The sequence below is a fragment of the Hordeum vulgare genome, chromosome 5H (assembly GCF_904849725.1).
Source record: "Hordeum vulgare subsp. vulgare chromosome 5H, MorexV3_pseudomolecules_assembly, whole genome shotgun sequence".
NCBI lineage: Eukaryota > Viridiplantae > Streptophyta > Magnoliopsida > Poales > Poaceae > Hordeum > Hordeum vulgare.
The window spans coordinates 307,048,052-307,059,637 of record NC_058522.1 but is presented as its reverse complement, the minus strand read 5'-3'; the positions used below and the strand labels follow the sequence as shown (position 1 = coordinate 307,059,637).

Sequence of the window (11,586 nt, the reverse complement as noted above, 5' to 3'; positions counted from 1 at the left end):
TATAAGCCACGCGGGCTCCCCCGTTGGGAGTTGAGAGCTTCAACCATTGTTGGCACAATCCACCTTGAAACATCCTTTGTTTGATCCACCATGCTTCTTCCCTCAAGTGCATCATACTTCTTGCTAAACGGCACCCCCGGAAGTTTCATCAAACATCGTCGGGGCCTTTGACAGGGAGACCCCCTATCCCCGTGTTGTTTATTCTGGCAATTGATGTGATCCATCGTCTCATTGCAAGAGCTGCTGATTCTAGCATCATCGCCCCTCTGTCAGGCCGTGAGCTTAAGCTGTGCGTCAGTCTTTACGCTGATGATGCAGTCATTTTTGCAAACCCTGTTAAGGAAGAGATTGACAAGCTAATGGAAATCATCAGCGGTTTTGGGGATGCTTCGGGATTGCACCTAAATGCCGACAAATCATCGGTCGCACCTATCACGTGCGAGGATATAAATCTCCATGAGGTCCTGCAAAACTTTGGTGGAAGCATAGCTGAATTCCCGATCAAATATCTTGGATTACGAGTCATCCTGGGGCGACCAAGACTGGTTCACTTCCAGTTCATCTTGGACAGAATCAGAGCTCGCCTGGCTGGGTGGAAGGGCCGGATGATGTCAATCTTTGGGAGAAGAGTGTTGGTCAGAAGCGTGTTATCTGCCATCCCAACTTTCGCTCTCTCAATTCTGCGACCACCAAAAGGACTCTTCAGAGCAATCAATAAAGTGCGCAGACGTTTCCTATGGGCACAAGATGAACATATCAATGGCGGACTCTGCAAGGTGGGATGGAAAACGGTGTGCACACCGACGGAGCGTGGGGTTCTGGGAGTGCTTGATCTCAACAAGTTCTCCACAGCCCTGCGTCTGAGATGGATGTGGCTATCCTGGCAAAATGATGATCGCCCATGGAAAGGTTCTGAACTTCTTTGTGATGCCGGAGACAGAGACCTCTTTGACAGAGCAACAGCGGTGACTATCGGCAATGGCCAGATTGCTTCTTTTTGGCTCTCCCCATGGATTACCTCTCCTTGCCTGGCGACTCTGTTTCCAGACTTGTACAGCGATCTAGGGGGGGAACAAATATGTGGTTGATGCTCTAGCAAATGACACATGGATAAAGGACCTAAGACAACAAGCAAATACCGAGTTGGCTCAGAACTTCCTGATTCTTTGGAGGGCGCTCAGGGCAGCAAATGTGACTCTAGAGCCCCACCCTGCAGACAAGATCACATGGCGTTTACACAGCTCAGGAGAATACAGTGCAAGTTCTGCTTCACCATCTAAGCTAGTTTTTAGACAAGGTTTTGGTATTAGGGTGGATCTGTCTTCACCATCTCTTGTAACCCACCATGATCACTTGATCATGAACGCTTTTTCCATCTTCTCCCTGCTTAATATATGAACGCCGGCGGATGCTGGTTCTTTAAAAAAAAGGCATCTCAGTTTGACTTAGTCTCTGTCTAGAACTTCCTGTTTTGAGGGGTTTTTTTACTACAGTTCTACCGAGTAATTGGTTTCATCCAGTACTTTCAAATTGTTCTATGTTCGCGAAAAAAGGTGTTGCATTTTTCATTCGGAACCATCACTCAACTTTTTCACATTTCAAGTATTGTATTTTCTCTGGTTTTAAATGTTGCCTTGGGCTTCCAAATTATTTGAACTGTTTCAGTAGTTCCGCACGAAAGTTTTCTTCCGGCACTTCCAAGCCTAATTACTTTTTGCAGTAACGGTCAGATTTCAGAGTCTATATATATACTCTCTCATACCCATTGGTTGTTTAACCCATCATAACCAACAGACTCTAGGGGTGTTTCTTTCCAGAAACTTTTTGATGTAGGGATTAAAAAAAGTCCCTTTTAGTCCGATGTGAAAGAAACATAAGAGACTTTTAGGGACTAGGGGGTATTTGGGACTAAAGGAAGAAGTCCCTATGGAAGGGACTTTTTTTGCACTTTTTTCAACAGTGCCCCTACTTTTAGCATGCCATTTAATAACTTTTAGTATATTACCAGGGGTAACATGGTCTTTTTGCATGTCATTTAATGACCTCTAGTCCATGTTTAGTCCTTCGAAAGAAATGGTAGGGACTAGAGACTTTTTAGTTGGGACTAAAAAAAATCTTAGGACTTTTTAAAGAAACAGGGTCTCTATTCCACCACAAGTCATTCCACTCACCCATTCTACCCCTTGCAAGCCGCTCCACACAACTCCATCCCACTACACTACACAATTGAATTCCCTAGAACGCTAAAAATATATAAGGTTGCCACTTACAATCAATGGAAAAGAAGGTAGTAAACGTTTAGGATCTGCGACTGCTTAACTATGATGTGTTAAAACTTCTATTGTAAGCTGTTGTATTTCAGAGTACAATAGGTGAATACATGAAGCAGGTTCCAGCTTTTGATCCTTGTGATCCAATGCATGACGGTTCAGACGATATGGTATTTACACCACACCCTGACAAACTCCTCGAATCTGCTAGCCCGCGGAGAAGTTCTAGATGGTGCTTACATCAACTTTGCTCTTGGAAATTTGGAAGGCAGGGGTGATCCAGCTGCCACAGTTGCACTGGATCCCTGACCAGTTGAAGTACCCTAAGCGTGCTCCGCAGTGGATACAAGACAGCTTCCCCTCCAAAGCGCCATCTTCTACTGCTTCATCATGAGCAACAGCAGATAATGAACAGACTGGTGATATGCTATGGACCGCATCAATGTACATATATGTGAAGCAATAGATGACTTTACCTGGAGTCATCCACTTGAGAGGCTCGACATACAGAGAGGAACAATCTTGTTGTTCCTTGTTGTGTGTGTGGCCTTTCCTCTTGTCGTGCCACTCAAAGCTAGAGTTGCCCTCACCAGGAGTGTGACCGATAACATTGTCCTGTGCTGCGACCATCCTCCTGCATTTCTTGCAGCGGTATGCTGTTTTAGGGGTCTTCCCCTTGCCTGACAATTCCTCGGTAGGATTAGGCTGTCGAGTAACCCCAGGATCGTCTTCAAATACATGGTTCCCTATTTTCTCTCCAACTCTATAGGACTGACCTGCGAGAAGTAATAGACTAATCAGTGTGCTGCTAAAATTGAGAGGGGATATCACTGCTTGGTATGATCATTTTTTACAGAATCTATGAGAAAAAATATTTTATTTTCAGCAAGAGCAGCACCCAGAAACCACAAGAATTAAAAGGACCACAAAGGCAAGCATATGATATGAGATGGGGAACCTGACAAAAAATAGATCTCTCTGCCTCCATTTTTCAAAAATAAATGTTGGAAAATGACCAACCTAACAATTTTAAGCGGAAGCGCCTGTATAAAGGACTTGAAGTATCAACCTTGAAACCCATTTCTTCAAACAATTTTAACTGCAAGGTATAGGAAATTCGACTTAATAAAAGAAATATAGTGAGATATAGTGCAACCAGTTCATAATGAAAGCTTACCTGGTCAAGGAAACCATCGTTTGGGCAAACGGACTCATTAATTTCCTTCAAGGACTGTAGTGCTTCTGGAAAAAGAATAAAGCAGTGAATGCCACATCGATTCTAAAAGGTGGATCATATAATTCAAGCAACGTACAAGCCAAAGATTAGTGTATTACAAATTTTGCTCAAAACAAAACAGAAATCATACCTTCCAGAGATTTCTGCTCTGTTCTCATTAGATATGCCGTGATGATGGTAGCACTGCAGCATGATAGAAATTCCAGATAGATGTTATATAGTGAAAGTGAAAAATACACATTCCCCATTTCTGGCACGTCAAATAGGAAGTTACATTTTGAGACAATAAAAACGCCCTTTATCGAAAAATAGGAAGTTATATGTGAAAATTGCAATGCATCCTATAATAATTGGTTACCAAGAGCCATGAGTTGTCAGCTTTCTTACTTGCTAAACATTCTTAAGATCAAAAACATAATGTCCCATGTGACTATACTACAACTCACTAAACTTATCAATAACTTACTATAGCAGGATTACAAATAACAAACAACGCCGATAAAAATATGGAATTGCATTAAGCCATATGCACCAGTTAAAACAAGATTTGGCCCCCTTCACAAGAAGACTAAAGTTTCAACTATGAGAAACTTCTGCTTAGCTTGTTGAACCTCCATTACAATTGGACATATGTTAGACCGGTGTGACCCTGAGAAGAGGTGGTGCTTCATGGGTTTATCAGCTCTGCAAGTCAGTTTCAACACCACCTTGCCTGCCTGACAATTCTATGCTAGCAGCAATCCATCACAGGTTTCTCGAGAGACATGCTGCAGCCATCTTGCTCCGGCGAGTTCAAAAAGAACAGTATCCTCTTGCAAATCATACCCATGGCTCCTCATGGCTAGGGCCAACACTGATAAGCAAACTGAAGTAACGCCATAGTGGCATAGTCACCAACCACATTTCAGAACTCCTCCATCTGCCACCACTCCCAACCTAACTCTCAAATGCTTTAGCTGTCCGCGTGTCGTATCGGACTGTGTTCAAACCTCCCACACATAACCGGGCTTGTGCAGATTGGCACCTCGGATAACTCAACATATACCAACTGTCTATCATGAACTCCCAACGTGGTTCACCATAGAAAACGGTGAACCCTGCTGGCTTCCCCTGGTCACACACAAACACATCGATGTGGGACTTCAAGAAAACTTTGTTTAGTGTCCACCTCTTCTCACCAGAACAACACCAAAACACCACTCCCCTCTTAACTGAAGAGGCATGCTGGAGTCTAAGGATGAGACAACCGCTTTCTGCTCTCTTAACTAGTACTCCCTCTGTAAACTAATATAAGAGCATTTAGATCACTATTTTAGTGATCTAAATGCTCTTATATTAGTTTACGGAGGGAGTAGCATTTTGCTTTCTGAGAAAGAAAAAAAATGAGATATGCAATGCAGCCTGGAGCTTACAAAATGCCTCAGACTGCCCACAGCCTCAGCAGGTCAGATTTAAAATTTTATTATGCCTGGCGGGGGTGCTCCAGATTAGCAGCATCCACCAGTTTTGCGTTGATACTTGATAGGCATGGCCCCTTTCTTTTCTAGCTTAACATCACTATCACCGGCCTTCACCTCTTTGTTCTGGTTGGTGTGCAGGGAAAAAACAGTTCAACAGCGGATAGCCATGCTTATCTTGTAAATGTCTACATCTTTCTGTAGTATAAAATGGACCAGTTTAGATGCAGTAGCAATGTTTTAACTATATGGAGTGGTTTGTATTGACCAACCTACGCAAAATCAAATTTTAGTCGCATATTGTCCCACTGTACAAACACTTCAGCACAAATAGTCCACATGCTTGTTATACAAGACACATTTGAGAAAGCGGTATGAGGTAATAGGCATTAACCAAAATGCCACACTTAACCATCAGTTCCTTTTGTAACAATTTCTATTAGCCTAGTAGTCCAGGTGGTTATACCCAGTAAAGGGGGGTTAGTATGTTCCCTTGCAAAGACATAGGGCATGTTTGGTTGGCAATCACACTTTGCCATACTTTTCTACCACAGTGGCAAGTGTTTGCTTCTAGCCACAGTTGTGGCATGGCACACTTTCTTAGTCACATACCCCACTAGTCATAGGCTCAGCTGCTGGCTAACTTTTGCCACAAGTGTGGTGACCAATTTGACCACCACAAAAACTGTGGCCTGCCACACTTATGGCACAAAAGTATGGTAAAGTGTGGAGGGCAACCATGCCCTAATGCTGATAAATGTGTGTGTGTGTGTGTGTGTGTGTGTGCCGAGTGATACGTGTAGTTAAAAAAAGCTATTAACTGTGTATTTTAGCCAAAAATTAGATGGTGTGTATTTTCTATTCAGCAAAACACAGTTTTTAGCTAAGTGCCCAGTTACTGGTTTTATTTGCAGTTATTGTGAGTGTTCACCACATCTCCCTCCCATACACATGCGTACATAAACAGGATTGGAACACTAGTCGTCATAGCGAGTGAACATTTTAATCCGTGTTTACCAGATGTATCCAGTTTGAGCATCAGACAAACAAAAAAATAACTCGAAACAAACTGATATGTAAGTAGATGGCAGATTATTGACAATGATTACAACGTATCATACATTTTTCAGATGTACTACTATCTTATATAACGGGCAGCCATGTGGACCATTTGTGCTAGAGTTTATGTAATGTTGAGGTGATACACGACCAAAAATTTATTTTGGGCAGGTTGGTCAATACAAAAAATGCATTTAGCCAAATCACTGAATATGTAAAAGCTCGAATGGAAGTATGAAATACAAGTAATACATTTAGACAACAAAAACGCGGGGCTCGCAAAACAACAGAAGCGGGTGTTGGTAAGCAAGCGTACCTCCTGGAGACCCCCGCGAAGCAATGCACGAGCACGCTGCCCGCCTTCCTCCCCTCGTCGATAAAGTCGAGGCACGGCTCGAGGTGGTCGAGCAGGTTCTCCTCCTCCGTGTCCTTGAGCGGCACGGCCATCCGCGTCACCCTTAGCCCTTCCCCCGTCCTCTCCACCACCCGCACCAGCCGCCCTGGAGCCACCACCGAGGGCGTCCCATCCTCCCCGGCAACGACGCGGCGGACCTCCTCGGTCGGCAAGCAGAGGCCCGGGCGGTAGTCGGTGAAGAAGGAGATGGAGGCGGAGCTGACGACGGAGAGGACGTGGGTGATGTCGGTGCCGTCCGGGAGGGAGGCGGTGAGGGCCGCGATGGCGTCGTTGATGTCGCCGAAGTAGAGGTGGTCGCGGACGAGGTCCGGCATGGCGGGCGGGACTGGGGCGTCGCGGGAGGCGGCGGACATGGGCGGGCGGTGGGGTCCTGGCGCGGATGGGGAAGAGGAAACCCTAGAAGAGGAGGGGGCGGGGTTTTGGGGGCATTTGGGGGCTTCCCTGCGGCTGCTGTCTGCTGTTGTCGCTGAGCTCTCGCGCGGTTGCGGAATTGCTTTTGAAACTAAAAATTGCAGTTCGAAATTTCAGAGTTCAGTCAAGCTAACCTGCTACTCGAGTTTACAGCAGTCAATGCCTCAATGGCCCTTTTTGATACTCTAACTTATCCATAGATTAGTGTTAATTTTTAGCTCATGATTAACTAACTCTATTCAAAGAGGTGTCTGGACGACAGGATTAGAGTCATAATAAATATATTCGATAGAGAGAGAAAAATGATTTTTTACTGGGCCCAATTAGCACATCTTTGTTGGTGGGATGGTTTTTTTTTAAATGGGTTAGACGCAACTAGTTCCAATCTAGCTCTTATGTTTGGATACTTTAGAGCTATTGAGCTCTAACTAGCTCAAACTAATTCTAACGCATGAATCCAAACACGGCCAATGTGGTGACAATCGGCTCGAGCGGCCGAGCGGGTGGTTGCAAACTTAAAGCATCTTTAGAGCATCTTTAACAAAAATTAAAAATTGAAATAGTGTTTTAACGCACACGGATGTATTGTAGCTTTAGCACACGCTTTAAAATTTAATGTGTCGCGGATCGCGCTAAAGCAGTGGCATTAAAATATATAGCATGGTCCAGCCGCATGGCACACATGAATAATTTGAGAATAAATTATAACATGGTTTTAAACATAAAACATTACAAAACGATGAGTTAAGCAACATAGCATGGTTCAAATTCATGGCACAATTCAAAATCATTTATCACAAGCAAGTTCATGACAAATAAATTCACACAAACGAACGAAACATCAAGAATCATGCTCCATCTTCTTGCATCTCTTCTTCCTCCTCTTCATCCTTCCCGTCCTCCTCCTCTTTTTCCTCCTCTTCACCATCTTCAAGCACCTTCGTGTCACTGGAACCTCGAACGGTGTTCGCATTATCTTTAAAGGCATGTGAGGCATCATGCGAAGGCATGTGAGGCATCATGTGAGGTACTCTCATGCCTTCCATGAGCGACTCAAAACTCATGCCTTTCATGATAGCTCCCAAGCCTCCCATGTCGGCTATGCCTCCAATGCTTCCCGTAGGTGCTCCCATGCCTCCCATGCCGGCCATACCTCCAATGCCTCCCATAGGTGCTCCCACGCCTCCCATGCCGACCATACCTACAATGCCTCCCTAGGTGCTCCCAGGCCTCCCATACCTCTCATGCTGGTCATGCCGCCCAAGCCACCCATGGTAGCTCTAAAGCCTCCCATGGTACCGCCCATGCCTCCGGAGCCTTCCATGATAGCTCCCATGCCTTCAAAGTTTCCCATGATAGCTCTCATGCATCCCATGCCTATCATTTTTTTGGACCAAGAGTTGATCACGGGAAAGGTTGATGTACTTCTTTTGTCTATCATCGAATTTAGATGTGTCCATGAAGAAGAGGTGCTTATCATAATCCAACATTATAGCTTGCTCCTTCATGGCCAATTCCTTATCCTCCAATGCCACATTCCTCTCCTCGGTCGCCACCCTCCTCTCCTCGGCCGCCACCCTCCTCTCCTCAGCCGCCAACCTCCTATCCTTGGTCGCCGACTCTTGGCCCCTTGACACCTTCATCAACTCGTTTGCTTCCTTTCTTGCCACTACAATAGCACCCATAGCATTCTTTAGGTCATCATCTCCTCCCTTCTTCTTCTTCTTCTTTTCTTTTGCAACTCCATTTGGTCTTTTTGGCTTGGAGTAGACAACCGAGTTGGGTGTAGGGCTCCGCTTGGCGCCATCACTTGATGCCTCCTCGTCATCATCATCTAAGACCACCACATCAGCATTGGCTTCCTTGGTCTCATCATCAACATTATCATGTTTCTTTCATTTCTACTCATCCTTCAACACATCATAGCAATGGGGCAACACAAATGCTCTCCCTCTCTTAACCTTCCCTTTCTTGGTGTTCTTTTCATCTCCTCAAAACAAGCTTTGTGCAATATTATTCTACAAACAAAAGAAGAAGTTACCACTTAAAACACAAAAGATGAAGCATGCACATGGAATATAAATAATTGGCACTTACCCTATCTCTATCATTAGTGTCACTTGGGTTTATCTTGTCAGTCGATAACATTGCCGCCGCCCACCTTTGGCAATCTCTGTTGATCGTCGACCACTGGGAGCGAAGAGATCTATTGATGCGCTCAATTACACTCTTGTTTTTTTTGCATCAAAGTACTCCTTCATCCTATCCCAATATGTATCTCTAGTTTGATCACCCCCAACAGTTGCATTCATAGACATATTCAACCATGTCTTGCATAGCAAGATGTTTTCGTCCATGGTGTAGTTGCACTACTCGGAAATGGCTTATAGGTGAACCCCATTAGTGACGAGCGCAGTCTAGCACCCGCCACAACAAATATGAAAAATTAACAATGGCGATTAAAAAAACATGCCCGCCACTGCTATTGGCTTACAAGTGGTGGGCGCTAGTTTGCGCACGTCACTGTTAAGAGGCATCCAGACTTGTCATGGTGTCGGGGAACGTTGCATGGAAAACAAAAAAAATCCTACGCTCACCAAGATCAATCTATGGAGATCAACATCTACGAGAGCGGGGAGTGCATCTACATACCCTTGTAGATCGCTAAGCGGAAGCGTATATAACGCGATTGATGTAGTTGAACGTCTTCACGATCCAATCACGATCCGTCCTACGATCTCATCATGATCTGTCCCTTGATTCCATCACGATTCGTCCCGATCTAGTGCCGAACGGATGGCACCTCCACGTTCAGCACACATACAGCTCGATGACGTTCTCCACCTGCTTGATCCAGCAAGCGAGGGTGGAGAGGTGGATGAGTTCTCCGTCAGCACGACGGCATGGCGGCTTTGGTGGTGGAGTTGTTCCGCCACGGCTTTGCCAAGCAATACCGAAACCGATCTAGTGGAGAAAACTGATCTATGAGAGAGACACGGCTGCGTCGTGGCATAGGTGTATATATAGGGGGGAGGGAGAGGAGGGTTGCGCCCTAGGGTTACCCCCTAGGAGGGGCGGCGACCAAGTGGAGGGAGGGCGGCGGCCCAAGGGGTGGTTTGCCACCCCAGTTAGGGTGGCGCCACCTCCTAGGGTTGGCCCTCTACCAGCCCAGCCGCATGGGCCTTAGGTGGGGAGGTGTGCCCAGCCCATCAAGGGCTGTTGCGCATCCCTCACAACCCAATTGCCCCCTTTGGGGCTGGTGGACCCTTCTGATGGACCCCCGGAACCTTTTCGTCACTCATGGCACTCTACCGGTGACGCCCGAACTATTTTCGGTGACCAACACAGAAGTTCCCATATATCAATATTTACCTCCAGACCATTCTGGAACTCCTCGTCATGCCCGGGATCTCATCCGGGACTCCGAACAACTTTCGGTCACCATCATTCATAACACAATAATATCAAATCGTCACTGAACCTTAGGTATGCAGACCCTTCGGGTTCGAGTACTATGCAGACATGACTTGAGACACTCTCCGGTCAATAACCAATAGCGGGACCTGGATTCCCATATTGGCTCCTACATATTCTATGAAGATCTATGTCGATCGAACCACGATGTCAAGGGTTCAATCAATCCAGTATATTGTTCCCTTTGTCCATCGGTATGTTACTTGCCCGAGATTCGATCGTCAGTATTTCCATACCTAGTTCAATCTTGTTACCGGCAAGTATCTTTACTAATTTCATGATACTAGAACTCATGACTAACTCCTTAGTAACATTGCTTGCAAGCTCATTGCGATGTTGTATTACCAAGTGGGCCCACAGATACCTCTTTGTCATACGGAGTGACAAATCCTAGTCTCGATTCACGCCAACCCAACAGACACCTTCAGAGATACCTCTAGAGCACCTTTATAGTCATCCAGTTATGTTGTGACGTTTGATACACACAAGGCATTCCTCCGGTGCCCGGGAGTTGCATGATCTCATGGTCATAGAAACAGATACTTGACATGCAGAAAACAGTAGCAATATAAGTGACACGATCATATGCTACGTTCATAGTTTGGGTCTTGTCCATCACATCATTCTCCTAATGATGTGATCCTGCTACTGCGACAATAGACCTTCCGTGGTACAGTGCCAAGAATCCTGCTGCTACGACTACGCCTTTAGGGACTTCCTTGGCAAATATGCAAAGGATTTCCCCGCGGCCTTGGAGCCTTGCGTTGGTGTTCCCTTGAAGAGGAAAAGGTGATGTAGCACAGTGGCGGTAAGTATTTCCCTCAGTTTTGAGAACCAAGGTATCGAACCAACGGAAGATCTCGTCAAGTCTCAAGTACCTGCACAAACACAAAGAGCTTGCACCCAATGCTATGAAGGGGTTGTCAATCCCTTATAGATTGTTTGCAAAGTGAGAACTGAAAGCAAAGAGTAAACAGAGCAAAGTAAAAGTGAAAGTGGAAATGATAGTTGCGAATAGACCTGGGGGCCGTAGTGTTCACTAGTGGCTTCTCTCATGAAAGCAAGTAGACGGTGGGTGAACGAATTACTGTCGAGCAATTGATAGAACCGCGCAAAGTCATGACGTTATCTAAGGCAATGACTATATCTATAGGCATCACGTACAAAACAAGTAGACCGATACTTTCTCCATCTACTACTATTACTCCACACGTTGACCGCTATCCAGCATGCATCTAGTGTATTAAGTCCAAAAGAACAGAG

At 45.3% G+C, this 11,586-nt stretch overlaps 1 protein-coding gene across 1 annotated transcript; it reads right to left on the bottom strand.

The window, feature by feature from the left end:
* Positions 1 to 2,123: 2,123 nt before the first annotated feature.
* Positions 2,124 to 6,901, bottom strand: LOC123395608 (dual specificity protein phosphatase 12-like). The gene is made up of 6 exons (XM_045090633.1): positions 6,340 to 6,901; positions 3,638 to 3,690; positions 3,448 to 3,512; positions 3,291 to 3,369; positions 2,747 to 3,046; positions 2,124 to 2,650 (listed from the first exon to the last, which is right to left on the bottom strand). Exons 1-6 carry the CDS (start codon positions 6,789 to 6,791, stop codon positions 2,496 to 2,498), a joined length of 1,104 nt encoding a protein of 367 aa, XP_044946568.1. The 5' UTR covers positions 6,792 to 6,901; the 3' UTR covers positions 2,124 to 2,495.
* Positions 6,902 to 11,586: the final 4,685 nt, after the last annotated feature.